This window comes from Callorhinus ursinus, unplaced genomic scaffold, assembly GCF_003265705.2.
Source record: "Callorhinus ursinus isolate GAN/ISIS: 27379988/994484 unplaced genomic scaffold, GSC_fseal_2.0 scaffold82, whole genome shotgun sequence".
NCBI lineage: Eukaryota > Metazoa > Chordata > Mammalia > Carnivora > Otariidae > Callorhinus > Callorhinus ursinus.
In genome coordinates, this window is record NW_027397144.1 from 2842249 (window position 1) to 2867458 (window position 25210).

General features: G+C 58.2%; 1 protein-coding gene across 1 annotated transcript; it reads left to right on the forward strand.

The window, feature by feature from the left end:
* Nucleotides 1–5095: 5095 nt before the first annotated feature.
* On the forward strand, nt 5096–23412 carry ZSWIM4 (zinc finger SWIM-type containing 4). The gene is made up of 14 exons (XM_025862979.2): nt 5096–5476; nt 7475–7676; nt 9118–9474; nt 10095–10243; nt 10344–10494; nt 11298–11465; nt 12036–12398; nt 13723–13860; nt 14180–14434; nt 14983–15118; nt 17610–17764; nt 18917–19080; nt 20863–20944; nt 21334–23412. Exons 1-14 carry the CDS (start codon nt 5324–5326, stop codon nt 22191–22193), a joined length of 3333 nt encoding a protein of 1110 aa, XP_025718764.1. The 5' UTR covers nt 5096–5323; the 3' UTR covers nt 22194–23412.
* The last annotated feature ends 1798 nt before the right edge of the window (nt 23413–25210 follow it).

The following is a 25210-nucleotide window of genomic DNA, read 5'->3' on the forward strand; positions in this document are numbered from 1 at the left end:
GCGGGGGAGGGGGAGTTGCTAATGGATGCTGGGGTCATCTTTTGGAGTAAGAGTTTTGGAACTAGACAGACGTAATGGTTGCAAAACAGTGAAATGCCACTGAACTGTACGCTTTTTTTTTTTTTAAGATGTATTTTAGTACAGGGGGGTGGGGCAGGGGGAGAGAGAATCCCAAGCAGACCCCCACCAAGCTTGGAGCCCCACTTGGGGCTCGAGCCCATGACCCTGAGATCATGACCTAAGCTGAAATCAGAAGTCAGCCGCTCAACCGACTGAGCCACCCAGGTGCCCCTGAACTGTATGTTTTTAAATGATGGATTTTATATGTGAGCAATTTCACACCAAAAAAAATCCTAATTTATATCTTGAAAAATCAGAACTTGTGGCAGCAGAACCCAAATTCAATGGAAAGACTGGCTTGGGGTTTCCCCAGGCCCGATGCTGGGGTTTCAGCGGGGGCAGGGGTGGGGGAAGAGGGGCTGGAGGACTGGAGGGCAGGGCTGCGTTCAGGGGTGTGACACGCGCACGCGCCCTTCCTTGAGCCCCACTGGGGCAACCCCGACGCCCGTGCCATCTGCCCACAGCATAGCAATGTCTCCCCTAAGCAGGCAGCGAGGGGCTTCCGCTTTTTGAGATGGAGCCCCTCTGCCCACTGGGCATTTACTGTATGCCTGCCCCGTGCCAACCTCAGCTCAGGAGAGCTGAGAACTGGCATTGTAGTGGGGAAAACAGAAAACCAGGAAAACCCGCCAAGGCTGCCCCCTCCAAACCCCCACCTCCTCTCTGTCCTGCCTCCTGCTGTGGTTCCCTCCCCCTCCCGGATGTCACCTCCGAGAGCCCTCTGCCCTCCCGAACCTCCAGCCCCAGGAGCGGTCACTCGGCACTCGCTCTAGACTGGTCTCCTTTGCGTCTTTGTTCACTGCTGTGTCTCCAAAACCTAGGCCAGTGCGCAGGAGGCGCTTAATGAACAGGTGTTCATTGAATGAAGGAAGTAATGAATTGTTTCCCTTTTTTGCAAGGAAAATCTTGCATTTCAGTGAATCAGTTCTGATTATTCAGGGCATCATCTCTATACAACACGCCCTTCCGGGTTATCTGATTCATAGCATTGTCTTCGACCTCAGCTCTGTAAATTGTAAGCAACTGATAGCAATATAAACCACTTATCTGTAGACATGCAAATTCCATCCCGGCCAGCAGGGGTTTCGCTGACAGTCCTCCTTCCCTATGGAAAAAAACAATTTGCCCCCATCTGCACGTTTATTTGCACAAATAGTCTGATAATGTAAAAGTGCCTGTTCTCCAGATTCTCTTTTGAGCCGCGTATGACATCTGCCTGGTTCCCACATGAGTTCAATAAAAACGTGAACACGTGTCCATCTTTACGTGTCTACGGGAATCATGATTTCTCCCTCTTCTGGAAATTATTTGTTAACCTTTTTCTGGAATCTCGGAAGAGCGGGGACTGGGACAGGGTACCTGGAAGCCAGGCCAACCCTACTGGGTCCCGCGGCGCCCAGGCGGGCCAGGGACTCCTGTAAACTGGCTCCTTTGTCCCTCTGACACCAGCCCTTTGGAGGAGGACCCCAGGGGCGAGGAAAGGCATTCAGGCGCAACAGGTATGAGGTCTGGAATGTCAACCCACTTGTTCCCCCTCGGCCCCACCCCCTCGGCCTCCCCAAATAGCCTCACGGCCCGCATGACTTTTCCCTCTGCTTGTTCCTTCCAGCTGCCCACAAAAGCCCACCAATGGTGCGGAAGCCAAGAGCCCCAGACTTTGGAAAATAACTATACCTTGAGTTCAGTGCCAGTTTCTGCCACTTCCTGGCTGTGTGATCTTCAGCAAGTCCTGTCCCCTCTCTGAGCCTCTGTTTGCCCATCTGTTAAATGGGGATCCTAACACCCCTCGCTCAGTGTGGAGAATTCTGGAGCCTGAGGGCTGTGAGGGCTGTAAGGGCTGCTTTTGTCCGAAGAGTGGAGCCCAAGACTAGCCACTCAGCCTGTCCTGTCTTGCCTGTCACACTGGCCCTCTCTGCACGGCCAGGGCAGCCACTAAATACGGCTTTTGAGACACGGTTATTCCTTCCCAAGCCTTTCCTCTTCTGCTTCCACCATCCCCCTCCGCCTGAATGCCCACTTCTCCCGGCAGGGCCCTGACGCTCAGCCCATGAACCTGTGTTCCAAAAGGGAAAAAAAGAAATGAAAGAAGTAAATCTTGCCAGTTGGGCAGGCCAGAGGGGCTGCATCAGAACCAGGAAGCGAAACTGCCCGGGCTGGTTTCCCGCCTGAGTCAGCAAGGGCAGGGGTTGTGGGGGGGGAGGGGGCTGGGGGGGGGGGCGCAGCTGGCAGAGGACAGGGACCCTGGAAATGGGTGGGGTGGCCACAGAGCTGGGGGCCCCTGTTCCCCTCCAACTGAGGCTCCAGGGCCACCCTATTTCCCATGGGTCTCAAAGACATGTGGGTTTGGGATCAGGAGCTGTGGATGCCTAGACAGTGAGCTCACAGAGGCCTGGCGGGGTAAGTGCGGCTTCCATCTCCCTGCAGCCCAAGCTCACTGGCTGCATGGAGAAGGCAGGACATGTGGATGGCTGAAACTCTGCTCCCAACCTCTCCCAGGAGGAGAGCTGGCCGAGAGAGACTCCCGGGGCCTTTCTGACCTCATAGATTCCCCAGAGATCACTGTATGGCCTTGGGCAACTTCCTGACCTTCTTGGGGCCTCATTCCCCTCATTCGTAAAATCAGGAAAATGGAATAGAATGTTGGTGCTTCCCAAACACTGTGCATTTGATTCCCAGCCAATGCGACAGACCCAGCCCACCCACAGGGCTTGAATGCTGGCCCTATCCTAACCCTGCTGGGGGCCTGGAGCATGTCACCTGACATTTCTGTGCCTGTTTTTTCACCCAGGAGCTGGGGATGATGACCGTGTTAGCATCTATTGTTAGACAATAAACATCCTCACTCTGTAATAGCCCAGTCTCAGTTCCTCCTCCAGTAGTCAACCGACTAGAGCAGCCTTGAGTGACTTCAACATCTCGGGACACCCACTGAAGCATCCTCGGGGACCGGGACCCGGGCTTAGCTGACACAGCCACACACCAGATGCTGAAGAGGACTGCTGGTAAGGGCACCCCCGCGGTCCTGTTTGCGAGGGGAGCAGTTGACACGCGGGCTTTGCTGAAGTCCTCCCTGCCTCTCCCCACACGCCAGTGACTCCTTCCCCATCCGTCCGTCTTTGCCTCCAATCCTTTGCAAGAAAGGCACGTGGCGTAAGTCTAGGGCTTCCCAGTCTGGGTGACTTCAGGCAAGCACTTTGCTCTCCAAGCCTCAGTTTCCTCATCTGAGAAATGGAGCCTGCGATCCCCACTTTGCAGCACTGGTGGAAGGCTTAAGCGTGATAAATGCGTGGGAGCAGTGAGTACGCCATTGCCATTATCCGTGTCCTTTCTGTCGTCACTGTGGCAGGCTGTCTCAACACCGCCGTTGTCCAACAGAAGTTACAATGCAAGTCACGTATATAACTTTAAACATCCTGATAACCACATAAAATATAAAACATAAAAGGAAACAGGTGGAATTAATTAGAATAATGTGTTTTATTTACCCAAACTTACCTAAAATACTATCATTTCGACATGTAATCAAGATAAAAAATTTTTTTCAATATCAAAAATTCTTAATGAGCTATTTTACCTTTTTTTCCCCTCAGCTAAGTCCTTGAAAATTACATTTACAGCATAACCCAATTCCGCCCAGCCCCATTTCAAGGACACAAAGGCCACTTGTGGCCAGTGGTCACCCTACTGGACAGCACAGGTTGGTGGGAGTTTCCTGAATGGTGAGCTGGGGACCCGCCAGAAAGTGCAGCTGGAAATTCCTGGAAGGAAAAAGCTGAGTTTCCATACGCGGTGGGGAGACTGGGGGCAGCCATCAGGCCACTTTAGGACCAACTTGGGCTGTTCCTGCTTTGTAGACGTTTCAGCGGAATGGGAGCAGAGTACGAGTTGATTCAGTCACTAAGTTACACATTGAATGACTGCTGTATGCCGGGCGCTCTTCGTGTGCGGGCCCTAAAGCAATGCTCGGATTACACATACTACTGCCACTGGGGGTCTCAGTGGAGAGGGAAGAGACCGAAATTAAGCAACTGCCGAACCAGATAAAGAAATGTAGTGATCCTGGAGAAAAGTATGGCTAAGAGGAAATGTAGGATTTTCCACGGACAGGGGGAGAGGAAGGATGGCGTGGGCCGCGGGGCGGGAGGCGGGGCGGGAGGCGGGGCGGGGCCGGCGATCAAGACCACGGGCGGCTTCCGGGCAGGAGAGACTGGCCTGGACAAAATGGGTCAGAAAAACAATTGTGGAGGTGATCGGATGTGACAAGTATTAGTTGAATCTTATGAAATTGCCATCTTAGTAGGTCGGAAAATCAGCAATTTCATATGACTCAACGTAATATTCAAGGCACAGAATGGATTGAGGGTTCTCAGCTTGGGGCATGGGTTGGGCCCTATTGCTAGAGAACAGGTCTGTAGCCCCCAAGAGCTCTACAAGGGGCCTGTGATCCCCGCCACGCCCCCAAATATCAGAACTTGACTCCGCGCACAGAGAGGCTGAGAGAGTTTCTCGCCTCACGCAGCCCAGAGGGAGGAGGGGCTGAGCTGCCGCCTTGGAATCCCGCCGCTCAGTCTCGCTCCCGGCCGAGCCGTGTTGATTGTCCCCTTGCGGAGCCCGGAAGCGACCCTCGGTAAACAAAGCCGTGTGTGGGCGCAGCCCCAGCTGCCCGGGGCGCGCTGTCCAGCCGGAGGGGGGCGGGAGAGGAATGTTGTGAATGAACTCAGGGCCCGCCCCGAAACTCCGCATAAGGCCTGCGCCGCGGGGGTCCTCCCACCGTGATTGGCCGCCGGCGCCCCATGATTGACAGCACCGCCCGATGAGCGCTCTGATTGGGCTTCCCCGCAAAGGACAGGCAGCATATCCAACGAATGAACAACGAGAACTTGGCGACGAGTCTGGCGGTGTAGCCAATAGCGGAGGAGAGCCTCGGAGGCCGAGGGGGGCCCAATGGGGACGGGCGGCGGGGGCGGGACGACGGCGGAGGATAAAGCGGCGACTGAGGCAGCTTCATTGTTGTGAAGAGTCTTAAAGGGGCCGCATCACCCGGCCGGCCCGGCGCCGGGCGGGGGTGGGTGCGGCTGGGGTCCCGGGGCGGCCGAGCGCGGAAGACGAACTGGAAAGCGGGTAGGGGGCGCGGGAGCAGGCAACGCAAAGCGGGCATCGGACTGACCCCCCAACAGGCCCCGCCCCGGCCCCGGCCCGGCCGATGGACCCCCCCGCGGCCAAGCGGAGCCGGGGCTGCCCCGCGGGACCGGAGGAGCGCGATGCCGGGGCCGGGGCCGTGCGCGGCCGGGGCCGGCCCGAGGCGCTGCTGGACCTCAGTGCCAAGCGAGTAGCCGAGACCTGGGCCTTCGAGCAGGTGACGAGGGGTGGGGGGGGGGGAGGGACGCACCCCCAACCCCTTCTCCCGACTTGCCTTTTCCTCCCCTCCCAACCCCCAGCCTCCGGACCTGCCCGCGTACGAGACACCCCCAGAGGTTCCCTCCAGGATCCTTAAGTCCGCCCGGAAACACCCTCTCATCCTCCCATTTCACGCCTTCAAGCCCTGTGACCCACCCCCATTCCTCCTGCCATCCCTGCCCTCCACCCCACAAGACACAGGGATGCCCTCAGCGCCCTAGATCCTAGCTCAGGACACTTCCTTCTTCTCCTGCCCCAGGGTCCTCGCACAACCCTGGGTACCCTCTTTTCCCACCTCATCCTCAGCTCCCAATTAAGGCACCTCATTCAATCCTCACTTCTCTTTCCGACTTCTACAAGCCACCCCCACTTGGGGGGACACCCCCATCTCATCCCCTAGAGACTCCAGATCTCTGCCCCACACCCCCAGTGAAGAACTCCCCCATTTCTACAGACCCCAGCCTCAAGATACTCCTTTCTGTCCCCGACCCATGCCTCCAGAACCCACCTGTCCCCTGGGGAACTCCCCTCCTCCAGATCCTTCCCTGGAGTCCTGCTCCCCTCCCTCAGTACTTCTGGGACCACCTCCCACCTGGGGCTGCCCAACCCCTCCAGTGTCAGGGTACCCTCCTACATTCCTCCTATTTCCCCGATGCTCACCCTCCCTCTGTCCCCCAGCCATTCTAGTCCTTCCATAGGTCGGCGGCAAGGGCAAGGCTTGGGTCATAGTCCATGTACAGGTGCACCTGGAACCCTACCTCTGTAGTTTCTGGGGGTTCTGCCACAATGCCTCAGGGCTGGGGCGGCTAGAGTCCCCTTTTCCAGCCTCAGAGTGTGCCTCTGGGGAGTGGAGATGTGGCCTGGCTCTGACCAAGCCTTCTGCAGTCCCCATAGGCTCTGTCCTCTATCTGGCTTTGGAGGGTGCTCTTTGCTCCCTAGCCTCTCCAGAGTTAGGAAGCCTGCTGGGACCGATGAATCTGGGCCAAGTGTGGACAGGGCAGGCTCTGAATCACGGCCTGGAAAATCCCTCCTTAGTCATCTGCCAACTGTCCCTGAGGCCTAAGCCAGTCACTGTCCCTCCCACTTCCCCCAGAAACCCAGGCCTGGGAGCTCTGGGAGGTCGCTGCCCCTTTATTGTGCGTGAGACACCCAGCATAATCCTGAAACCATCTCTCATGGTTCCCATGTACCCGCCCTGATCAGGCCTGGTGCTAGGAAAGCTCTTGGCCCTCAGAAGCTCCTGGAATCCTCTGCCGCCCTTTGGAGTTGTTGTTCTCCCTCCCACTTTGAGGAAACTGGAGCACAGAGAGGTTGAGAAACTTGCCCAAGGTCACTCAGCCAGTGAGTAGCAAGCCCAGATTGGAACATTGGTTCAACCAGCTTGGTTCACTGCCCAAAGCCCACAGGGGTGGTGAAGACATCCCTCCCTTCCTGCAGGCCCTTGGAGGCTGAGAACGGAGCCTGTCTTGGGAGTCCAAGCTTGCCAGCTGTGAGACTGAGCAAGTGAATTCAACCCATTTCTGAGCCTCAGAGTATCCAGGCTGCAAAATGCGGTGATTACTAATATCACTGAGATGTTACTATGAAAATTATGGAGAATCACATACACAAAGCATTTAGCATAGTGTAGGCTTAGAATATGGAGGCCTGACCACTATTCTTATCATTTTTGTCTCCCTTTCTCCTGCCCCTTCAAAGCCTGGGAGGTGAGACTATGTTACATCAGGACCCCAGACCTGACATCCAGGAGGGAAGTAGCACAAAGTTCTAGAACACTGAGTACAGGCCAGGTGTTATTGCAAGTGCGATACTCAGGAGGCAGGTGCTGTTAACATCCCCACCTCACACTTGAAAAAACAAGCTCAGAGAGGCAAAGTGACTTGCCCAGAGTCATACTGCTCCTAAGTGGCAAAACCAGGATTCAAGCCGGGTTTCTAAGCCACCGCCCTTCCCACAGGTGGAAGAGCGGTTCTCCCGGGTGCCAGAGCCGGTCCAGAAGCGCATTGTGTTCTGGTCATTCCCACGCAGCGAACGAGAGATCTGTATGTATTCGTCCCTGGGCTACCAGCCCCCGGAGGGCGAGCATGACGCCCGGGTGCCCTTCACCCGCGGGCTGCACCTGCTGCAGAGCGGGGCCGTAGACCGAGTGCTGCAAGTGGGTGAGTGCTTGCCCCCACCTCTGCCAGGAAGGCCAGGAGGTCCAGCGCAGGCGTGGAGGAGAAGGGAGTAGAGGGGGGCCTGGGCCAAGGCGAGGGAGGGTGGTTCCAGACCTCTGGCTTCAATGCCCAGAGAGGGTTTTACAAGATATTGTGAGCTTAGGATCAGAGATCTGCCTAGACCCCAGGCAGCGGGCTTAGACGGGGCTTGGGGGAAGGATGGTGAACCAGAAAGCAGGAGGGGAGGTCCCAGAATTTAGGTGGCAAGAGCCAGCTAAGGGTGGAGGACTGAGGCTATTTCTAGATCCTAGGTGGAGGGCCACTATGGGGGTTGGGTACGGGATTCTGAGCTAAAGGCAAGGGTGGTCCTAGAGTCCTCAAGACCGCTTGCCTGGTGGGCGGGAGTAGAAGTGGTGGGAGGAGGGCTGAGGAGCAATTTGTAAACCAGAAGTGAGAGGAGGTTTCAGACCTCAAACGGAGGGACCCGGTGATGTTCTGGCGCCAAGGTTTCAAGCCGGAGGTGAGACGCAGTCTTAAGACCTCAGGCAGAGGGACTCGGGTGGAAGTTGGGACCAGATGTTTAGGGATGGTCTCACATCTAAGGCAAAGAGGCTTAGGTGGGAGCCTTGAGTAGAAGTTTAAGATCAGCTATGAGGGATGGTCTTAGACCCAGTGGGGTCCAGGTGAGGGAGGGTAGGGGGCAGAGGTTTGGAACTAGAGGCGAGAGAGGATTCTAGACCCCAGGGAGTGGGGCTCAGAAGGGGACAAGTAGAGGTTGAGCCAGAAAGCGAGTAAGCCCAGGAAGAGTACACCTCCTAGCTGGAGGCAGGGGCTTGGCTAAGATGACCTTCCCTGAACCCTGTCAGCCTGGGGGCCCCCTTGCCTGGACATGGCCCAGCCCACCACAGGCTTGGCCATCTTCAGCCGGTATGAGGAAGCTGCCGTCTCTCTGCATGACGCAGTCAGGGCCAGATGGGGCCTGAGCTGCCCAACCAGTTGGATAAGCCTGGCATCTGGGCTCCCCAGGGGCCAGGGAGGGGTGATGGAGTGGCCTGGCCCCTCACCCCCAAGTGTCGCAGGAGGCCTTGGGCATCTTCCCAGGAAGTTACGGGACTCCTGGAGCCCAGGCGGTATTCACGGTAACCCAAGGGCTGAGAAAAACACCTTCAGCATCATCACTATAATATTCTTCAGAATTAGAACAGGAGCAAGCATTTGACTGTATGCCTACAGGGTTCTAAGCACTTACCAAATACTAGCTCATTGAATCCTCTTACAAACGCATGAGGAAGATGTCACTGTCCGTTCCCGTTGAACAGAGAGGTTAAGTGGCTTGCATGCTAGGTTACTTCATGGGATTTGCACTTGGGTCTTGCTGTGCACCATGGACGAGCACCCCTGTCCTGGGGTGACACAGCATTGGCTGGCTTGGCTTTGGTCTTAGGGTTCCATCTGAGCGGAAACATCCGGGAGCTGGGGGGCCCTGGAGAGCCCGAGCGCCTTTACCACGTCTCCATCAGCTTTGACCGCTGCAAGATCACGTCTGTGAGCTGTGGCTGCGACAACCGTGACCTTTTCTACTGCGCCCATGTGGTGGCCCTGTCGCTGTACCGCATTCGGCACGCCCGCCAAGTGGAGCTGCGGCTGCCCATCTCCGAGACGCTGTCCCAGATGAACAGAGACCAGCTGCAGAAGTTCGTGCAGTACCTCATCAGCGCCCACCACACCGAGGTGCTGCCCACCGCCCAGCGCCTGGCTGACGAGATCCTCCTGCTGGGCTCCGAGATCAACCTGGTGCATGGTAAGGGCCCCCCGGGGACCTGATGGTGGCGGCATCCTCAGGTCCCCTCCCCTTGATCCTTGAGTGCGGGTGGGGAGAGCGCCCTTGCCTGAAGTCGAGGTCACACACCTACTAAGTGGCAGGTCCTGGATCTGACCTCGCTGGCCCCGGACACGGGGAGCTTCAGCCCCAGGGTGAGGGTGCCCCAAGAGCACAGGAGCCGGCCTGAGTGTGGGTGGGTAGAGGGCATGAAGGGTATGTGTAGCCCATGGGGGCGGGGGTGGCAGGGGTGGGGGGTGGGTGGGGGATAGACCGGGAGCTCTTGGGAGGATCCGGAGCTACAAGAGGCTGTGGGACGATGGGGGAGGGTGGAGGGTGGGGGCGATGGATAAGCGGTGGATAATTGAGGACGGCGATGGGTGGATGATGGGGTGTTGGGGTGACCTGCGCGTGTGCAAAAGCGGATGCGCTGAGCCCATGGATGGTCAAGTAGGACGGCAGGTGAACGCGGAGCTGGCGGGAGCTGGCGGGGCTCCGGTGGGAGGGGCTTTGATCGGGATCAAGGTGGACTGGCGGGGGTGGGCAGAGGGGGCCGGAGGGAAATTGGAAGCCCCAGCCTCACTGTCCCTCCCTCCCCGCAGGTGCCCCAGACCCCACGGCGGGCGCAGGCATCGAGGACGCCAACTGCTGGCACCTGGACGAGGAGCAGATCCAGGAGCAGGTGAAGCAGCTGCTGTCCAACGGCGGCTACTACGGCGCCAGCCAGCAGCTGCGCTCCATGTTCTGCAAGGTGCTGCGCGGGCACGGCGGGCACGCGGCGGCCCGGGACTCGAGGCCCTGGCGCCCCGCCCCCTCCTCACCACGCCGTCCCTGCCCCCATCCCGGCACAGGTGCGGGAGATGCTGCGGATGCGGGACTCCAACGGGGCGCGCATGCTGATCCTCATGACCGAGCAGTTCCTGCAGGACCCGCGCCTGGCCCTGTGGCGGCAGCAGGGCGCGGGCATGACCGACAAGTGCCGGCAGCTGTGGGATGAGCTGGGTAAGGCCTGGCCCGAGGCGCGCGGCGCGCGGCGGGCTCTGGTTGCCAGGTCGTGCTCACCCCGACATGAGCCTCTGGCCCCCGAATCCCTTCCATGTTCACTAGCACCTCTGATGCCCGGGGCGGGGGGGGGGGGGGGGGGGGGGGGGCTGGGCAGGAAACAAGGGATTGACCCCTGCGCTCCCGGAGCTGCGGAGCTGACACTTGGCGGCAGAGACAGACAAGACACTACTATAGACGTCCTTTTCTGTAAGGGCCGGTAGTCAGTCCCTTTGACTCTGTGGGCCATTGGTCTCTGTCACGGCTTCTATGGCGGCATTCCAATACAATCGTATTTAGAGACACTATTTATAGGAAGTTCATGTAATTTTCACAAGTCATAAAATATTCCTCTGATGTATTTTTCCCCAACCATTTAGAAATGGAGAAGTAAATCTTAGCTTGCAGGCCATTCAAAACCAGGTGGCGGGTTCAGTTTTATCCACGGGCAGTAGTCTGCTGACCCCTGTAATACAGGGTGGTAAGTGCTATGGGGGAAGAAAACAGCAAGAGGAGTCTGACAGCCTGGGGTCGAATCCTGCCTTCCCACTTCCCCAGCTGTGTGACCTTGAGCAACTGCTTTTGCCTCTCTGTGCTGTAACGTGAAGAGACTATTGGTTGCAACCTCAGAGGCTCGAGATGAGGGGTAAGCAGAGACCAGTGCCCAGCACACAGCAGGCACTCCACACGTGTGTGTGGCTACTGTTGGCGTGAATGTCGAGTCTCCCTCATGCGCATGTTCACTGGCCGCCCTCCCTCCCCAGGGGCCCTGTGGGTGTGTGTCGTCCTGAGCCCCCACTGCAAACCAGAGGAGCGGGTGAGCTGGCTCCAGCTGCTTGGCAAATGGGACAAGCTGGATGTGTGCCCGCTGGAAGAGGGCAACTACTCTTTCGACGGGCCCAGCCTGCAGCCCACCGTGGCCCTCAGCCCAGGTGGGAGAGGGGCCCCCGGCCTTTGCCTGTCCTCCCCGCCAGGAGGGAGTGAGTGCCCAGGCCAGGGCGGCGGGCAGCTCGAGGTGCCTGAAGTGAAAGGCTTAAGATGCCGGTAGTTCTGGGCTGGTCCCCCCACTCAGCCTCCTCCTGGCCGTGGAGGCAGGGATGGGGGGGGGGGGACTGAGAGAAAAGGAAAAAGATATTTAGGAGGGAGAGGCAGAGATGGAGAGAGAGAGAAAGGGAGAGACAGACAGGAGAAAGGAATGGGGTGTGGGGAGAGATGGAGGGAGGAGAAGAGGGATGAAGTCTGGGGAGGGGGCAGGATGGACAGACATATGGACAGTTATTCACCCTCCATTGTCCGTTGACACGAAGGGCTATAATAGCTCCCGCAGCGCGCGCACACATGCATCTTTGAAAGGCTGTTTAAAGGATCTGGGCAGATGACACACCGCAATCGCTGTGTGTCCCAGGGGAGTCTAGTCCCAAGCTGGCGCTCGGTCAGGGGAGCTGGCCTCAGCCCGAGCGCTAGGGCCCCCTAACCAGACCATGTGGGCGCCCCTCCCACAGGCCTGGAGGAGGAGGAGGAGGAAGAGGAGGAGGCAGCGGCTGCAGGTTCCCGCCACACCGTCTTCGGCCGCGCCCTCCAGGCCGGGTCGCTGCACTGGAGTGACGCCCACCTGCAGAGGATCCTGGCCAGCGACTCCTACGGCCCCAGCCTCACAGGCACCATGGGCAGTGAAAAGCCCACCTTTGACCCCCAGGGCCGCCCACTGTGGCTGGGCGAGCCCTTCCCCACCGCCTGCGCCCGCGTGGACACCCTGCGTGCCCACGGATACCCCCGCCAGGCCCTGCGGCTGGCAGGTGCCATCATCAACACGCTCCGGCTACAGCGGCGGCATCAGCTCGAGAGCTACAAGCAGCAGAAAAAAGGTGGGTGCCCCGACCGCCCTGCGCCCCTGGGCCGTAGGCACAGATGCCGACTGATGGGCGCTGTGGCACCCCTGACGTCTGTGGGTTCCGCTCGGGGTCCCATCAGGAAAGCCAGGCCACCCGGAGTCTTGAGCCAAAAAGAATTTAATACGGGGGATCAAGGGCTCACAAAAGTACCGGAAGAGCTGTAGGATTGAAAGTCAGAGAAGCCACTGCTCAGGCTCAAGAACTTGAACTTCAGAAGCACAGGGATTGCAGCAAACTGCTGACAGTGAGCTCAGCAGCCTGCAGCCCTGGCAGGGGGCGCCGCTCCCAAGAGAATACTCGGAATCTGCTCGAAAACCCTCCCGTCTGTGCCCTGCAGACAGCCACACACCTGCTCACGGAGGCTGCAGGAGAATCAGGGCCTCCTGTCCCAGCCTCCGTATCTCACACAAAGGAGCCTGGGACTTGTAGTTTCTAAGTTTCCAGCCCCTGTGGTATGGGGTGGGTGCCAGTCACAAGTCTTTCAGGAATGGGGACCCAGTGTGGCCAGATCTTTCAATTTTCCAAGACAGGCCAAAAATCTGTATTATGCGATGTACAATTTACTGATTTGTAAACATGGGAAACAAATTCAAATTTGTGTTAGAGGAAAAAAAAAAAAAGCCACACTGTATGGGCCAAAAAAAGAACATGTTTGTGGATGAGCTATGGGGAGGCAGGAGGGAGGCCACCAGTTTCATTGTCTGGGTTGATGGGTCAGTTATCAGGAAACTGAACCCTGGGTGTCATGGGACCCTGGGGGACCTGGGACCCCAGCAGAGTCCTGCCCTGGCCTAGAGGCACAGGGAAAGCCCCCCAGAACAGGTGAGAGCTATGCTGAGATCTTACGGACGTACAGGAGTTTCCCAGGAGAAGAAGAAGGAGGAACAATGTACCAGGTAGAAGGAACAGCAGGGGCAGAAGCCCAGAGGCAGGAGACGGCCAGCTTATGGGAGGAGATTGGAGAATGGGCTTTCAGGTGGCGCAGGTGGCCACATGGGGCCCTGAAAGCCAGTTGGGCTCAAGAGAGGTGGGAGGGAGGAGAAAGACAGGGGCTAGATGTTTTCCGAAGCGCCCAGTTTCACCCCCTCTGTCCCTGCCAGGCCAGGGTCTGGCTGTGGGACAGGAGGCCAAGCTGTGGAGGTGAGGGCTGCTACAGAGCTCCTGGGCAGAGAGGATGACCGCCTGGTGGGCGGTTGGTGGGCAGGCACTAGGAGGCTGGGCTGGGGTTCGAGGGGAGAAGCGCCCCCCCACCTAGACTTGTGGGGGACAGGCGTTGAGCCCCTTATACTGCCTGCAGAGCTGCTGCAGAAAGGTAACACCTGCATCACCAACACGGAAGGATGGGTGGGCCACCCCCTGGACCCCATTGGCTGCCTCTGCAGGGCGCTCCTGGAAGCCTGCCGCCTGGAGGAGGAGACCCTCACCCTTTACCCAGGTACCCGCACTGGGGCCCCTGCGAGGAAATGGGACATTTCCCCTTCCCCCGCCCCAGCCCAGTACCCCCAAGAAAGTGGGGCCACACTCTTATCCTTGGTGACGTCTCCACACTTGGAGCCAACAGACTTCACTTTTCCTGAAAGCGAGGCCACCACAGACCCACTTCTCTGCTGGTAGAAGGTGTCTGGTCAGTGCTGGGAGCTGCTGGGTTCCCCATAAGCCCAACCCCCCAGTCCCCGTGTTTGAGTTGAAGAGACCCCGGGGTCCCCGGAAGGGGGCGCCCCCCCTCCAGCAGCCTTGGAACCCATTTCCCACAGACTCGGGCCCCGAGAAGCGGAAGACAGCCTACCAGCACGTGCCGGTGCCCGGGAGCCCCGGGGAGTCCTACTTGGCGCTGGCCCTTGAGGTGGCACTGCTGGGCCTGGGGCAGCAGCGGGCCCTGCCCGAGGGACTGTACGCGCAGGACAAGGTGGTGCGCAGCGAGGAGCAGCTGCTCTCCCTGCTGGAGGAGGTGGAGCTGGACGAGCGGCTGGTGCAGGTGCTGCGCAAGCAGGCGGGGCTGCTGCTGGAAGGTGAGGCCCGGCCCAAGCCAGCGGGGTGGGGGGTGGGGGGTGGGGAGTGGGGGGGTCCTGCCCCTGCCCTCTAGTGGCCTGGTGGCTGCTGGATCAGGAGGCCGTGTCTCCTGGCCCTTACAGTTCGCTGCTACCTTAAAGGTGAGATCAGCCCTAGAAAGTGCCTGCTACCAATAGGGCCGGGGGCGGGGGGCGGGGGAGGCCCCGCCCCTTGCCGAGGCCCCACCCCTTGCCGAGGCCCCACCCCTTGCCGAGGCCCCACCCCTGGAGCAGGTGTAGCCCCACCTCTATCTTCCGGCCCCGCCTTGCATCTGCATCCTGCCCCCCCGCCCACCAAGGGGTGCCCAGGGTCTCTTCTTCGGATTTTCCAGGGCTTTTCTGTCTCAGTCCTGCATTACCTCCCCCGCCCACCTCTCTAGCCCCTAGCGCCAGCCAATCTATCAGGGGACCAGCCCATGCCCTCCTCAGAGCCTGGGGTGTGAGGAGACCTGGGGGGGGGGTGGTGATGAGCCCTCGCCGGGGGAGCTGAGCTCAGGATGCCCCTGCAGGGGGTCCTTTCAGCGGATTCGGAGAAGGGCTCTTCCGGGAGAGCGTGCCCATGCACACCTGTGCCCGCTACCTGTTCATGGCGCTGCTGCCCCACGACCCCGACCTGGCCTACCGCCTCGCGCTGAGGGCCATGAGGTGAGAATGGGCCGCTGGGGACTCGGCCCAGGGGACTGGGCAGGATTGGAGGGTGACAGTCGCCCTTGGAGCCCCATCCTCCCGCCAGAAACTCACAAGCTGGTTGATTCCGTCTCCCCCAGGCTGGCATCCCATGTTGCCCTGTGTTTTTGATTCTGAAGTAAACACATATATTATTATTTTGAATTTGAGAGAGATCCACATGGCACAGAATCAGAGCTCTTGTCCAAACATTTTTGTCCCCGCTTACCCAAATCTCTCTGGAGACCAGCAATGTCACCACTTTCTCCTTATCTATCCCACAAGAATCAAGATTTCTGCAAACCCAAAATCTGGAAATTCAAGGCTGATCTTCCTTTTACACCCATGATGCATCCTGTGTCTGTTCCTTGCACCTTATTTTCAGTGAACTTGGCACCTTAAAGGTTTGGTTGTATCACATAGCATGTGAACTGCTATAAGGATGTATCATAAAAGAACCAATTTAGAGTTGATAGACAATTGACATTATTTCCCCAAAAATGTTGCTGTGAATAACCTTATCATTTCTCATGTACCAACTGACCACAGAAGCAGAATTTTTAAAGGCCCCCTGGGTAGTACACCATGCCCAACAAATAAGGTGAATTCTGTCCCCGGTCTCTGATCCCATCATCCAGAGATACCTATTAACAATTTAGCGTGCATCTTTCCAGAATATTTGGAATGAGTAATCTGTGAAGAGCTGTGATTTCTAAGCCAGGAACCAGCACATGACAGCCCCTGGGCCAGATGTGGCCTGCCACGTGTTAAACCCATGAGATCAGATCAAGCTTTTACATTTTTAAGTGTTTAAAAATAAATCAAAAGAATATTCTGTGACACATGGAAAGTAATATGAAACTCAAGTTTCAGTGTCCGGCAATGAAGTTTTATTGGCACACAGCCACACTCAATTCATTTATGTATTGTCTGGGGCTACTTTTGCGTGGCAAAGGCAGAACTGAATGGTTGTGACAGAGACCAAATGCCCCCCCCCGACAGAGCCGAAAATATTTACTGTCCGAACGTGTGCAAAAAAAAAGAAAAAAATGGTGCTGATCCCTGGTCCAAATCCATGACTCACATTAACCTCATGTAATCTTTCTTTTTTTTTTTTAAAGATTTTATTTATTTATTTGAGAGACAGAAAGAGAGCACGAGCAGGGCAGAGGCAGAGGGAGAAGCAGACTCCCCGCTGAGCAGGGAAGCCCAACTCGGGACTCCATCCCAGGACCCCGGGATCATGACCTGAGCCAAAGGCAGATGCATAACCGACTGAGCCACCCAGGTGCCCCTACCTCATGTAATCTTACCAACCTAGAGAAATAAGCATGTTTACCCCCATTTTACACATAAACACGCTTAAGGTGTGTCCAGAGTCACATGTCGAGGAAATTTCGATAATATTTGAAACCAGAATAGTCTTGACTCCTATTGCATGCTGTTGATCACATCTAACAACTTTGAAGAACTTTCTACATACAAAATATATATGGGCTAGACGACCCATCGAGTGGGCTGTCTAGCAATATACCCCTAGTGGGCGTGTAAAGCCATTCCAAAAATGTTTGCTGTCTATCCACCCATTGGGTACTGCTGCTGGAGGTCCAGCAGTGAACAGAATGGTCACAAATGCCTGCCCTCATGGAGCTGACACTTTAGTGAGGGAGATGAAATAATAAGTTCTTTTAAATAAGAATTAATAGGTAAACTATGTTGTGTGTCAGGTGGTGACCTATAGCAAAAAAAGGCATGGGAGAAGTTGGGAATGGGAATTTCACATGTGGGGGTGTCAAGGAAGAACCCACTGAAAAATATTTGAGTAAAGACTTGAGGGAGGTGAGGGGTGCCTGACTGGCTCAGTCATTAAGCATCCGCCTTCAGCTCAGGTCATGATCCCAGGGTCCTGGAATCGAGTTCCACGTCGGGCCCCTTGCTTGGCAGGGAGCCTGCTTCTCCCTCTGTCTGCTGCACCCCCTGCTTGTGCACCCTCCCCCTCTCTCTCTGACAAATAAATAAATAAAATCTTTAAAAAAGAAACTCGGGGGAGGTGAGGGAGAATCTGCAAGGACGTCTGGGGAAGAGTGTTCCTGACAGAGGGAACAGCATATGCAAAGGCCCTGAGGTAGGACTGTGCCTGGTTGTCTTTGAGGGACATCGAGGGGAACAGTGGCTGGAGCAGAGTGAGAATGGGAAGGGGGGTGACAGAAGGACTATTGGGGGCTGCATCAGGACACAAACAGTCTCCTCACATTTTTATCAGCCCTTGGTGCGTGAATAGAGCGTTGTTTATTTAATCAACCTCCAGGTGATGAGCAAACAGTACTCCAGTGAACATCTGGCACACACATTTTCCGTCTTCCTGCATGCCCGTGGCTTTGCTGGCCCAAGCAGGGAGGCTCCAGTTGAGGCAGGAGGCCCCAGCCTCCTCTCAGCATGGGCTTGCTTCTCCCCCTTCCGCCCCCACCAGGCTGCCTGTACTGGAGACAGCTTTTCCAGCCGGAGAAGCTCACCCCAACCCACTGGACTCCATCATGAGCAACCGCTTCCCCCGCTGGTTCATCCTTGGCCACCTGGAGACGCGCCAGTGCGAGCTGGCCTCTGCCATGCTGACAGCTGCCAAGGGTGAGGACGGAGGCTGCCCCCTGTCCCGTTCCCCCGCTCCCCCGCCCCTGCCTTTTCTTTCCTCCCTTCCCTCATCCCTTCCCTCTCCTTTTTATCCTTTCATCAAATTCCAGTCTTCCTTGAGCACTTTCTAGATGGACCAGGCACTGTCCCAGGTGCTGAGGAGTGACCAACACTGTTCCAAGGCCTGTGCCCTGTGGTGTTCCATTCTGGGGGCGGGCAGACAGACCTTAAACAAGACCAAACACTTAGTGACATCGCGCAGTGAGCCAGCAGGGAACAAGGGCCGTGGAGGGGGAAAAGCAGACAAACACTTAAGCCAAGAGGGCGGAGCTGTTGCCTGCACCTGTGTCCCTGTCACCTTAGGCCACCATAACAGCACTGCTCTGGGGCTGGGAGTCCAAGGTCCGGGTGCCGGTGTGGTGGGTTCCCAGGGAGGACTCTCTTCCTGGCTTGCCACCCTCTTCACAAGGCAGAGAAAGAGAGCGCTCCCGATTTCTTCCTCTTCTCAGGACACTCATGCCATCGTGCTGGGGATGAGGGCTTCCCCGTGAATTTGGGGAGGGCTCTGTCCAGGCCGGGAGAGCATTCCAGGCAGACGGAACAGCCAGTTCAAAGGCCCCGAGGCTGGGCCGTGCCTAGTATGTTTGAGGAGCGAAGGAGAGCAGTGACAGAACTATAGGCTCTGGGCCAGCGATAATAGCAATCAAAGCTCTTGACCCATGAAAGCCTTTCGAGTACGGGCTCACCGTGGCCCTGGGAGGCAGGTACCCTTGCGCCAGTCTGACCCATTTTACAGATAAAGCAGCTGAGGCACAGAAAGGTCAAGTGACTCGCTCGGCGTCACGTAGCTGGTGAATGGCGGGACGGGGATTGAACCCTGGTGTTCTGGGTCCAGAATCACTGCCCTTGACAGTTAGGGGTCCCCAGGTGGCTTCCTCCTGTTGGGTGGTAAGAAGGAGAGGAGAGGAGAGAAGAGAGGGAGTGCCAGAAGTGGTCTGGGTCTTCCCCGAGCCATTGCCAGCTACCTCTGCCTCCTCACATGTGGGCACCTGGGTGGAGGAACCTGGGTGAACAGGTCAGGCAGCAGCAGGCCTGGTGCCCAGTGTGCCGACTGTGCCAACCATGCCCTCCTCCTTCCCTGCACCCCAGGAGACCCCAAGTGGCTGCATGCAGTACTGGGCTCCATCCAGCAGAACATCCACTCGCCTGCCCTGCTCTTCAAGCTGGCGCAGGACGCCTGCAAAACGGCCACCCCGGCTAGTGCGCCTCCCGACACCACGCTGCTGGGCATTGCGCTGGAACTGGGCCTGCAGGTGAGGGTCAGAGGGGGGGTGCTGCCTGAGGACAGGCCTCAGCGGGAGTGGCACCCCTGGGAGTAAGGGTCCCGGGAATGGGGGACTGGGGTCACCAGTGGGGGATGGGCCTGTGAATGAGGGACTCCCGGGTAGTCTGAAGGTGAGCATCCCCTCCTGGGGGTGTGGCTGAGGAGGAGGATGCGGGGCACGGGTCCTGTAGGTGAGGGGGTGGGCCACAAGAAGAAGCCGGGCCTAGGGTGCTGGCCTTGGGGTGGGGCCCGGAGCTGGTGTGCCCACTGGGTGGGTTGGGCTGAAGCCCAGGGAGCAGAGCCTCCGGATGAGGAGCTTGCTTGGGGGCAGGGCCTGTGGGGGACCGGCCCTAGAAGAAAAAGTTGCTGCTGAGGGGGAGGGTCCTGAAGGCGAGGAGCCGCCTCTGCAGATGAGGTCTGTGGTTGAAAGTCCTTGAGGCAGGGCCTGCGAGCTGGGGCCTTCGCCAGGGGCCGGGCAAGGGCTGTCCTGCTGGGGCAAGTCAGAGACCAACATGGGTGCTGCCTGTAGGTGAGGAGTCAGCTGCAGGGTGTGGGACCCGGAGGGGGCAGGGCCTCAGAGTGTGGCCAAAGTAAAGTAAGAATGGAGAACAGTTTGGGGCAGGCTTGCAGGATGGGGTGGGACCTTCCCAGGTAGAACCTGCCTCCAGGGGGCCTGCAGAAGGCAGAATTAGTCCCGAACACTCTGCTGTGGGGAAGTGGAATCATTGTAGGGGGTCTGGGGGAGGTGAGATGAGGGAGGGATCTTTAGAGAGGTGAACCACTCCTTAGGAGCTTCCAGTAGGCAGAGTCCACCAGACAGGATCTCGGGGGAGGCAAACAGGGAGGGTGCTTATTGGGGATAGGACCCAAAGAAGGTAGGGACCTGTAGGGCAGGTGCTTTGTTGGGGACTACAGGGGGAAATCTGCTGACATGAAGCATGGAACTTTTCCAGAGAGAAGGGGCAGGTTGGATTGCTGTCTGCGGTAGGCACCACGGAGCCTCAGGATAACACCCACAATAATAGCAGTAACAGTAATGCTGGCATGGGTTGAGCACTTTGAATCAACAGATACTGTGCAAGATATTTTTTTTGGAAGGGAGCGCCTAGGTGGCTCAGTCGTTAGGCTTCTGCCTTCGGCTTGGGTCATGATCCCAGGGTCCTGGGATCGAGCCCCGCATCAGGTTCCCTGCTCCGCGGGAAGCCTGCTTCTCCCTCTCCCCCTCCCCCTGCTTGTGTTCCCTCTCTAGCTTTCTCTCTCTCTCTCTCTGTCAAATGAATGAATAAAATCTTTAAAAAAAAAAAAATCTTTTTTTTAAAACAACTTTATTTTTTATTTTATTATTTTTTTAAGATTTTATTTTTTTGAGAGAGAGAGCACGAGCGGGAGGGGCAGAGGGAGGAGGGGTCAAAACAGACTCCCCACTGAGCAGGGCGCCCGACGTGGGGCTCAATCCCACGACCCTGAGACCGTGACCTGAGCCAAAGGCAGTCACTCAACCAACTGAGCCACCCTGTGCAAGATCTTTACCTGAAAATTTGCACTGAATTCTTAGAAGAGAGCCCTGAGGTAGAGGTTTTGAATCCCCATCTTACAGAGGAGGAAAATGAAGGCCCAGGAGGTGAGGCCACTTGTCCGGATCACGTGGCTCACGGCCGATTCAGCCCTTAACGCTCGAGTCTCCTGGGCCCCTCAGGATCCCTGATCCCCTCTGTAGGCCAGCGCGAGGTTTTGGGTGATCCCCTTCTCTCTCCCCCTCCCCGGGCCGCAGGTGATGCGGATGACCCTGAACACCATGACCTGGCGGCGGCGGGAGATGGTGCGGTGGCTGGTCAGCTGTGCCACAGAGATCGGTGAGTCCCCGAGGGAACCTGCCACCCCTCTCCCTGTGGAGAGAGAAGCAGAGCCTTTTCCCTGGCTCCAGCCCGAGGTCAGGGCTATGCTGGTGGGGAGGCGGGTTGCGGGGGACAGAGCTGGTCGAAGGCCTGGAAGCTGGCCAGGCTGAAGTGGCTTGGAGAAGGGACAGGAGCCCTGAAGCGGTACATAGAACCCCCCCCACGCACTCTCCCCCCCCCCCCACTTTGGAAGATGAAGTGCAGTTTGTGTCAAGCTGGGGGCGGAAGCAGAGGGGTTGTGTCTTCAGCCCCAGCGGGCGGGGATGGCGGCGTGAGGGCAAACCCGGGCGCACTCGATTGGGCCCTGCCCTCCTTCCTGGCCAGCTTTGCCCTCTTGCCGCCCCCAGGCCCGCAAGCCCTGATGAACATCATGCAGAACTGGTACTCCTTATTCACACCGGTGGAGGCTGCCACCATCGTGGCGGTGACCGGCACCACGCACGCCACGCTGTCGCGGCTGCAGCTGGACGCAGCCCGGCGGGAGGAGCTCTGGGCCTGTGCGCGCACCCTGGCCTTGCAGTGCGCCATGAAAGACCCGCAGAACTGCGCCCTGCCCGCCCTCACCCTGTGTGAGAAGAACCGCGCAGCCTTCGAGGCCGCCTACCAGATCGTGCTGGACGCGGCGGCCGGCGGCCTGGGCCACGCCCACCTCTTCCCGGTGGCACGCTACATGGAGCAGCGCGGCCTGCCGCTGCGGGCCTACAAGCTGGCCACGCTGGCCCTGGCACAGCTCAGCATCGCCTTCAACCAGGACAGCCACCCCGCCGTCAACGATGTGCTCTGGGCCTGCTCGCTCAGCCACTCGCTGGGCCGGCACGAGCTCTCCGCCATCGTCCCCCTCATCATCCGCAGCATCCACTGCGCCCCCATGCTCTCTGACATCCTGCGCCGCTGGACCCTCGCGGCACCTGGCCTGGGGCCCCTGGGGGCCCGCCGCGCCACCAAGCCGCTGGGCGCCGACCGGGCTCCGCTCTGCCAGCTCCTGGACGCCGCAGTGGCCGCCTACATCGCCACCAGCCATTCCCGCCTCACGCACATTAGCCCGCGGCACTATGGCGACTTCATCGAGTTCCTGGGCCAGGCCCGGGAGACCTTCCTGCTGGCGCCTGACGGGCACCTGCAGTTCGCCCAGTTCCTGGAGAACCTCAAACAGACCTACAAGGGCAAGAAGAAGCTCATGCTCTTGGTGCGGGAGCGCTTCGGCTGAGGGGCAGCAGGCCGCGTCGGGGACCCCCTTGGCCCCCGCTTCTGTGGCACCAGCCTCCATCAGGGGCCTCAACACTGGGGGCCCATGTGGCATTTCAGTATTAAGTCAGGGAAGGAGCCCAGCCGGAGCTAGGTGGTCTTACCTGCCATCCCCCCGAGCCCTACTGGAGGGGGGACCACCCCGGGGGGGGGGTGACGTCCTGCCACATGCGTGCCTAGGAGTGTGCGAGCGAGTGTGCGAGACGCAAGGATCAGAAGCCATACCACCACCCAGAGGCCTGGAAGGGGGTGTGTGCTTGGGCAGCTGGTATGAACCCGCCTTGGGCACCCCAAAAGCAATAGGCAAGCTCTCCCTCCCCAAACTGGCAGGCCTGGCTTGGACTGGGGGTGGGGGCTGCAAGGCAGGACTTTCCAGAAACTGGCTCTTAAAGTCAATGTAGCAGACCCTCCCCACACCCCACTCTGGGTGGCCAGGGGACTTGTGTTAGGGCGTCTAAATCTCCTTTTATACCCTCCCCTCACTGCCTCAGGGGCCCCGTTCCGCAGCCCTATGCCCTTGCCAGGCTGCCCAGCTGGGACCAATGGCTCATCCCCACTGAAGGATTTAAAGAGGCCTCAGGCCTCAGCCACATACCTCACCGCCCCCCCCCCCCAGTCCCGCCAGGACTCCCATTCCCGAGGATGCCAAGGTCCCAGGGTGGGCTTGAGGGGTCACTCCTGTCCCTCCCCCTACCTGCTAGTCACTGGACATACAACTCAGGAACTGAGCCAGGCTCATGCTGTCCTCCAAACCTGGTGTTGGGGGGAGACAAGCCCAGGAGAGCCAGAGACCCCCCACCCCAGATCTGGAAAGCAGAAAGGTTGGCATCTTGGCATTTTCTGGCTCTGGCTCTGGCTCTGGCTCTGCCTTTCTCCTCCTCCTCCATGTCCCTGCTCCAGCCCTTCATCTTACTCTCCCTTTCCATATTTCCCTCTGTTTCGCCTATCTGTGGCTCTGAATCGCAGCTGCTGTCTCTCTTGGGTCTCCCTTGCCCCACCTTGGCCCAGGGACGAGGAGGGAGAGTGTCCCACCCCGATCACCCCCTCTGTCTTTTCTCCTCTTGTAATTAAGGACAAAATCATGTCATTTTGTAACTTTTTTTCTATTTATTGAACTGTATATTGTATTTCCTTTTTCCTTTTTTTTTTTTTTAAATATTGAACACAGCTTTTGAGACTGAGGTATGTCCCCTCCCCCCACCCCAGACCAGGGCTCCCTGATCCCTCCACAGAAAATCTCCAGCCTTACTTGCTCGGGGCACAACTTCACGCGAGGGATGGAAGGGTGCAGACTGCTGGTTTCACCCAGTGGCTGTAGTGGAGATACTCAGGGCTGACCCCCAAGAGGAGTGCTTTATAACTGTCACCTGTTACAACGCCTGTCCCAACAGCCCTACGAGTCGGGAGGAATATCCTTCCCATTTTACAGAGGAGAAACCTGGGGTTCCGAAGTTTAAGGAAAGGGTACCAATCTTAGGAAGAGACAGAGCTTTACTATGCTGGAGCCAACTAACCCTGGCCACCTCAGGCTTCACGGCCCTTACAGTGCTGGCAGTGGCCACTAGGGGGTGCCCTGGCTCCAGACACCGCTACTGGGGGTACTTGTCTCCCAAGTTGCTGAGCACGGGGGCCGTGTCAGGTGCTCGGTGCACCTGGGAGGGGAAGACACACCCCTCCCCACCCACCAAAGATGGGAATCCTGGGCTTGGGCTAGGCCTTGGTGGGCGGGCTCTGGCGTTGGCTAGGACGGGTGGGCGTGGTCAGTGAGGGGCGCGGCCCGGGTGCGGTCCTGGACTCCTACGCCGCGGATGAGGTTTTTCGAGGCCCCCAAATAGAGGGAGCGGTGTGGCCTGGGGGACTGCGAAGAAGGCCCTCGGTTGCCTTCCTTCCCTGGCTCCCTGAGAAGCAGGACCTCCCTTGGGATCTGCCTGTCTTTGGAGAGTGACAGACGGGTGAACAAAGTGTCTGGGTCACTGTCAGGGCCGGGGCAGGCGAGGACAAGCTTCCCGGAGGGGCGGGGCAGTGGGCGGGGCCGGCCGCTAGAGGGCGCCAAGGTGGCGCGCGCAGTCGTGGGCGGAGTATCGGCTGCGCTGGGCACAGCGATTGGCTCGTGGCGACGCCCTCCGCCAAAGAGGGCCAATTGGACATGGACCCATCTCCCGCCCCGCCTCGCCCCTTCCCGCAGGTATGTGCCGGCGGACTCCAGCTGGCCGGCCTGCTCCTTTGCGCCGCCTGGAGGCCTGCTCGGGTAGAGGTGGCAGTCCCGGCGTGCTTGGCGTTTTCCTTCACCCTGTAGTCTCAGCTGCCTGCAGACGCCGTCCTCGGGCTTGGGCCTCTCCCCTTTACTGTGCCCCTCAGTTCTCAAAGTCATCGAAAAATGTCCCCCTTGGGCCCGGGGATTCCTTCGTGACACATGCACACTTCAAGCCCAAGTTCCCTGCCGGCATTCTCAGATACCAGCACCCCAAGTCTTCCCTGAGGCCAGAGCTCTCCCTTATGTCTCAGCCACCCCCAAATATCACTAGCTCAGGACCCTCAGGTCCCAGTTCTCTCTGAATGCCCAGTGTTTCCCTCAGGGTCACCACTGGCTGCCACCAGAGGTTGGGTTCGACGCCCCCCTCCATTGGGGCCAGGCACACTCGGGTCAATGTCCTGGGCTTGGGTCATTCCTCATGATGACCCCCATCTAGGTCCTTCCCAGAACAGTGCTCTCTGTCATTGCATTAGCCCTGAAAGTCAGGGTTTCCCTCAGGGTCACCCCCTAATCCCAGGACACCCCTCAAGGTCACCCAGCCTTCTCTGCCTGTGTGACTAAATTGTGGCCTTCCTCAGAACAGGTGGGACAGAGATGAAGATCCTGTGAGGTCAGGAGCTCAGGGTGCAGGAACAGTAAATTCAGGGCCATCAACCCTCCCCACCCAAAAGGCCAAAACTGCAGGGATGGGAGGAAGGAGTAAACCACAAACTCACAAACTATCA

Coding starts and splice junctions, on each gene's coding strand:
- ZSWIM4 (XM_025862979.2), top strand. CDS start 5,324: ATGGACCCCCCCGCGGCCAAGCGGAGCCGGGGCTGCCCCGCGGGACCG. Junction 7,677..9,117: donor AGACCGAGTGCTGCAAGTGG/GTGAGTGCTTGC, acceptor CTTTGGTCTTAG/GGTTCCATCTGAGCGGAAAC. Junction 10,495..11,297: donor GCAGCTGTGGGATGAGCTGG/GTAAGGCCTGGC, acceptor CTCCCTCCCCAG/GGGCCCTGTGGGTGTGTGTC.